At 25.8% G+C, this 7045-nt stretch overlaps 1 protein-coding gene across 1 annotated transcript; it reads right to left on the bottom strand.

Moving 5' to 3' along the window:
* Positions 1 to 4562: 4562 nt before the first annotated feature.
* LOC112602811 (piggyBac transposable element-derived protein 3-like) lies at positions 4563 to 5429 on the bottom strand. The gene has a single exon (XM_025351134.1). The coding sequence runs from the start codon at positions 5427 to 5429 to the stop codon at positions 4563 to 4565; it is 867 nt and encodes a 288-aa protein (XP_025206919.1).
* Positions 5430 to 7045: the final 1616 nt, after the last annotated feature.

Below are 7045 nucleotides of genomic sequence, written 5' to 3'. Positions count from 1 at the left end.
AAAAATTCAACATTAAGTTTTCCATAAGTTTTCCTTTAAATAAAAAAAACGAAGCGTCATTATAGGAAAAAAATTTATGAATTTAATGAATTTTTTTATTTAAATTTAATATGAATATAAAAGGCTACATATTATTACATTTATTTATTTTTAACCTATATATTATACTATATTATACCTATATATTCATAATTTTTCTATTTGATGTTAAAATGCTTATAAAAAAAATGTATGCCCATATATTTTAAATATTTTAAAGCAGTAATAATTATTTTGTCCACATTTTACGAAAAAAAGCTGAAAATGCTAAGATAACTAAAATTAATTATAACTTTAAATAATTTTTTTTTTATATTTTTAAAAAAGGTAACTTGTCTTCAGTTGAAATTGCAGAACCAGATAAATTAACATTATTGACCCCAACTAAAACTTATGTAAAATCTAGAAGTGATATAGTAGAATTAGTATTCCCTAGTCCTTCGTCAATAACATCCACTCCACAAAAAAATAAAATATCCAAATTAATTGATATACCAAGTCCTAGTTTAAAAAAAAAAATAAATTATAAAATCGATAATGATTCACCTAGAAAAATTAAACTAAAACAATCAATAAAACAAAAGTCAAAAATTATTCGTAATAAAAACAATCATATTTCTAAATTAAAAATGTCAGTTTCTAAAATTAAGACTCATAATAATATAAAAAATGTATTACATACACACAGATTCCCATCTTGCAATTCTAGGGCTTTGGTCACTATGCAGCTTAAAAATAAACGTCAACCATGGACGAAAGAAGAAAAAAATCTATCTTTAAATCTTTTTTATAAATCGCCGACTGCTTATAAATTTTTAAGATTACAAAAAATTAATTTACCAGCGCCTTCGACAATTCGACGATGGATTGGGCAGTCTAAATATTTACCGGGTTTTGATGATTTATTTTTAAGTCATATTAAAAAAAAATTTGAGCAAAAATGTTATAAGGAAAAAGCGTGTACTGTTAGTTTTGACGAAATGTATATTAAAGAGTTTCTAGAATATTCCAAAGACTATGATTTTATTGAGGGATTTCAAGACTTAGGTTCTTATGGTAGGTCGAATAAAAGTGCTAATTGCGTTTTAGTGTTTATGGCTCGTGGTATTTACTCCAAGTGGAAGTTTCCTATTGCGTATTTCCTTACACACTCGACCATTAATAAAACAATTCTAAAAAATTTGATAATCGATGTTTTAAATAACTTAATTGATGTTGGTTTGTGCCCGAAACTTATAGTATGCGACCAAGGCACAACCAACCAAAGCGCTTTGAAATTATTAAATATTTCCGAAGATAATCCGTTTTTTTTTGTTAATGGTTATAAAATATTTTCTATATTTGACGTTCCTCACTTACTTAAAAGCGTACGTAACAATTTTATTGAGGCTTGCTTTCAAAAAAACGATACAATTTTTTCATTTAAAGATATAAAAGATACATATCAGTTGGACAAATTAAATAAAAAAAGTAAAGCTCTTTTTAAAATCACAGATGCGCACATCCACCCTTCTTCTTTTCAAAAAATGCGTGTAAAATTGGCATATCAATTACTGAGTAATTCTATGGCAGCAACCATCCGTACTTGCGTAGCAACTGGTCAACTCCGTAGCAAAACTGCAATAGATACTGCAGATTTCGTTCAATTTATGAATAATTTATTTGATTGTTTGAATAGTAGGTCGCTTTATAGTAGTAATCCTTATAATTGTGCATTAACTCACTCTGGAAATGTTAAAACATTTTTATTAGACGCTTTAAACTATTTTTCAAATTTAAAAAAAATTAAAAACGGAAAAATTTCGCAACCACCGTGTTTTAAAGGATTCTCGCAAAGTATTAAAGGTATTCTACAGTTTTTCAAAGAAGAAAAATCAAACGACGTATCATTCATTTTAACAAATCGGTTAAATCAAGATGCTCTGGAAAATGCATTTAGTATTTTTAGACAAAAAGGGGGGTATAATAAAAATCCAACATCTCGTACTATAAGAACTTCTTTTAGAAGCAGTTGTATATTTTCCTTATGTGCACCAAAAGGGACTAATTGTGAAGAAACGCAAGAAACAGATGACTTTAATGTAATAATCGACCCAGTAATTAATGTACCTATATCATCTTTAGGTAATGAAATAAATGAAACGGATTCTAGTTGTAGTGATACTGAATCGATTATTTCATCTAATTCATCAATGTTGCCTTTTGATCAAAACCAAATTACAAAAGTCACCTTAGAGGACTGTTCAGTAACGTATTTTGCCGGATACCTTGCCTATAAATGCATAAAAAAATTCAACTGTCACTTTTGTCAAAATAATTTTTTAACCAGTAAAGATTTAAATGAAAAAAATCAAATTCTTTTAATAAATAAAAACTATAGTTCTTTCGAAAATGATAATACCGGACTTAAGGCACCCTCTATTTCTTTTAATCAAATAATTAATCGTAGTTTGGATATTTTTGAAAAATATTTTGAAAATTATTCCTTTAAAAAAAAACTTCGTTATAAATTAATGCAAAAAATAAAAGTGGATGTTTTAATAAACCAGTGGTTAAATGATGGTAACGATTGTAATTGTAAAGAACATAAGTTATTCATCATTGATCACTTATTAATATGTAAAATATTTAAAAAAACTCAAACAATTTCTACTACATCACAACTAGCAAAAGTATCAAAATTAAAAATTTTAAATCATATTTAATTCCAATCCTCTTAATATTATTATTATTATTAAGTTTCTTTTTATAATTATTTATATTTTATTATTCATTATTATATATTTTATATTTATTTGTTTGAATAATTTTTATTCTTATTTAATTTTTGTTTTATGATTATATTTATTTATTTGAATAAATATTGTTATTATAATTTCTGGGTTTTCATTCTTGTTTCTCCATTAGTAATTTAAGATTGTTTTTTATTTTTTTTTTAATTTTGTACGTTTTGTCTATGTTGTGTGTGCATGGGCCTGAAATGGAAAACAAACGGTGTGCCGACATCCTCACATTCTCTTAATAATTAATAATAATAATAATAATAAATAATTTTAACGAAGCGTGCTTGTTTTATTCAAAAATCTATTTCAGTGTAAACGCAGATAATGATCGTGCCGGTCGATATCTATTATTATTTGTTATTATTATTAATTATTATTGACTATTAATACAATTCATAATAATGATACACCGACCGTCGCGCGACGGGTTTTATTTATATTTTTGATTGATACAACGCTACCTATTAGCAGTTCGTATAAACATAATATTAGTTGCCGAAAAACTCTATACCGTGGGCTATCTGTCTATTATAAAATCAATGGTTTAACTAAAAAATAAAAATCTTAAACTTAATTTTTAATTCTTAACCCTTAAATTGACACTATATGAATTAATTGTGTGAAAATATTCAAGTCATATTTTTCTAACTATATAAGAGTCCTAGAATCCAAATTTGAAGAAAAAAATTTTTTTTTTCAAACCAATTTTGAAATATAAGTTGTATCTCTGGGGATACATTATCAAAATACCCTTATTTTATACATGTATCTGACAAGATACATTTTCAAGATCAAGATTAAATATGAAAAAGGTTCTAACATAGTATAAAAACACTGATAAATTTTTATTTTAATAAACTTTGTTTTATTTTGAAAAACTATAACAAATTATAAATAATAAACTGACTATTAAAAAAAATTAATTATTTATAAATTAACAAAAATTAAAATAAAACATAAATATATATATTTATATTATAACAATAACAAACAGTCTTTGTAATAATTTGTTATTCACTAGTCTTTTGGTTCAATTTAAATATTTAGAAGGTTTAAAATTAATATATAAAATATGATGCTCTATAACAACAAAGTATAAGTAATATACTTTAAACTATTAAATTGTATAATAAAGATGACTTCAGTTTTTTGAATAATCTTATTATTTTGTACAAAAAAAAATTATTAAAATATTAATAAAAAGTATTATATTATATATAATAATACTTATAAAAAAGGAACCATTTAGAAACTATTTGTAATGAAACTGTTGAAAACAGTTTCGTCCTTCAATTAAACACAATCTTACATTGCATTTCAAACATATTATTGAAGTTTGACCAGCTGAGCAATGGCGACATCTACCTTTTTTGGTAAAGGTAGGACAGTGATCTGTTTTATCATATCTTATTTCAGTGTACGGTCTTGGAGCTATTTCATGTCGAATTTTTTTAATAGGAAAATTACTATTTTCCAAAGCTGGCCTACGCCCTAGCCGAGGTTTGTCCTTTCTAGTTAGGGCAACTGCAATTTCATGTCGAAATTCTTTGAGCCTTTTTTCTTTTTCTTTATGCAGTTCACAATCTCTACGGTATAGTAGCCAAGCATTGTTTACAGATATATCAAGCATTTGAGAAAAAAAAGACATATACCATTTATGAGACTTTAAACCAGTTCTGTACAATGCAACTAACATATCTGCTAAATCGACACCACCCATGTGGGTGTTATATTCTTTGACTATATTAGGGTATGGAACAGGCACCCTTTTTTTGCATCTTTTGAATATCGCTGTATAATGTTAGTGTTCGATTTACTTTCTTGTGTATAGGAACTGGCTAAACTAACTACCTTATTATCAAGCCATTTTAAAATTATAACTTTTTTGGATTTATCACAAAGGTATTCATAAGTGCCTCTTGGTTGTTTCATTAACTTTTTATCTTCAATTAGAGGACATCCTCGTAGATGCTGTTTTCTAATAGTGCCTAAACTTAATATACCAAACTCAGATCTCAAGTAGCTTATTAACTCAGGAGTAGTAAAAAAATTGTCAAAATATATAACACTCATTGGTTTATCTGGTATTGATATCGATAGCGCAATGACCACTCTTGGTCCTAAGCCAAAATAACTCATTTCACGAGGAGAAAAAGTTATACCACGAAAAGTACAGTTACCAGAATAGATTAAAAAATCATAAACCATGCCATCTATGCCTGCCCTAACAAACATTTTATAACCCCATTTTTTAGGTTTGTTTTTAATATATTGTTTCCTAGATCCTGCCTTTTTGCCTTTGTAAGGGATCATCATTTCATCAACAGAAAATCTTTTACCCTGTGGTACAGATAAACAATTGTTACGAATTATGTCTAAGAGCTTGCGAACTTTAAAAAATCTATCAAAATCATCAGGGCAATTATTATCACAAAAATGAAGACATCTCATAAGTTGTTGATATCTACGCAATGACATTACATTTGAAACTTGTCCATATTTTGTAGATGGAGCCCAGTTGTCTGTATATGCAGGCATTTTCACTATTCCCATTATTAATGAAATACCAACCAAGTCTTTTATTTCTTTAATGTTTGTTCCCAACATTTTGTCAAATTTTTGAAAACAGTATAAATTGGACTGTTCGACGATTAGTTCAAATACATCATTAGAAAAAAAAATTAAAAAATATTCTAAAGGAGATTTGACATAACTATTAGTTGGATAAGATTGTATTATTGGTATATCAACACTAAACTTTTCACTAGTGCATTTTTTCCATTTAAAATCAAAATGCTTTAATGGTACTTTCTTGTTTACTTGAGTTGGATTTGAAAGACAAATATTAGGGCTAATAAGTTGATTTGTAGGGGTATAATAAGACTGACAATAAAATAAATAACGATGAATATTGCTCAGTTATTTAGCGCGCCAGTCGTCTTGGGGGTTTTAGCACACTAAAAAGAAAAGATCGTGTAAGGTTTCGAAAAATCGTCACAATCATCCAAAACCAATAGCGAAGAAATCGCTGAATTTGAGTGTTTTTTGATATTTTTCCGACCGTCAACGTCTTTTATTATAACTTATATATTTTCTAGACTACAAAGGTTATGATAAATGTATTAGTTTGTGTGCTCTAATGAATATTAAATGTGTAATTAATCATTCTTATTGTAAATAATTATTGAAACGGAAGCAGTATTTCATTTGTGATGAAATGGTATTATTTGTATAAGATTTTTTAATAAACCTAAAAATGTCATGTAAAGAGGCCTAAATAAAGAGTGTGAGGACAAATTTTTTAGTTAAAGTTTCATGATGGATCCAATGTTTATTGAATGAGTTATTCGACTTTATGTTTACTTATAATAGATTTTAGTATTGTATATTGTGTAATTAAATGGTTTTTTGAATTTAAAAATCTTTGATACAAAACATAATTAACTTTATTTAATACTTTATAGATAAATTTAATAATTATGAAAAATCTTTTAGTTTTTAATTCATGATGTGATGTAATGAATATCAAATATTTAATTAATCATTCAATGCATTAAATATAGAAACAAGCATTTATTCATTTGTGATAATATGTTTTTTTAATATTAAATATCTTTGAAATAAACATAGAGAAGTTTTGATTATTTTTTTTTAACTTAAAATGTGATAGAAAGTCTGAGTTTTTGTTTCAAGATGATCAATTGAATATTGCATGTGTTTTTGTTCATGAAATGTGGTAATGTATGAAAAGAGTCTTATTTCTTATGTGATTCTATACCATATTTAATGTATCAATATAAAATACAGGTGATAAACTGATAATCATTTATAATAATTATAAAGTATAAAATTTTATGAAGCATTGTTTCTAAAAATTTAAATTCTTAAAATTTTAACTAAACATGGGGAAAATAAAGCATTAGATTAGTGATGTGGAAATAGATATTTATTTTAAATGATAAAGAGTCAACAGATGGTTTTCTTAATGATATATAATGTATCACAGTGTTAGTTGAAATTGTTGATTATTAATAACTAATAAGCTATGAGTTATTTTATTTTGATATGTACATTTTGAATTTAGAATATAAAGTTAAAAGTATAAGTGAACTGGTATATTTTGTCTACACGGGTAAATAAAATAATAATAATAATTTTTTTTTTGGTTTTGTATGATAATTATGAACATTGAAATTTCCCATAATAAGATATTTTGATGTCTT

Source organism: Melanaphis sacchari, unplaced genomic scaffold, assembly GCF_002803265.2.
Source record: "Melanaphis sacchari strain LSU unplaced genomic scaffold, SCAv2.0 Contig912_pilon_pilon, whole genome shotgun sequence".
NCBI classification, from domain to species: domain Eukaryota; kingdom Metazoa; phylum Arthropoda; class Insecta; order Hemiptera; family Aphididae; genus Melanaphis; species Melanaphis sacchari.
Note: the sequence above shows the minus strand (reverse complement) of the source record. Positions and strands in the feature narration are given on the sequence as shown.

Excerpts from the sequence above, each read along its gene's own strand:
- LOC112602811 (XM_025351134.1), bottom strand. The coding sequence starts at position 5,429 with ATGTTGGGAACAAACATTAAAGAAATAAAAGACTTGGTTGGTATTTCA.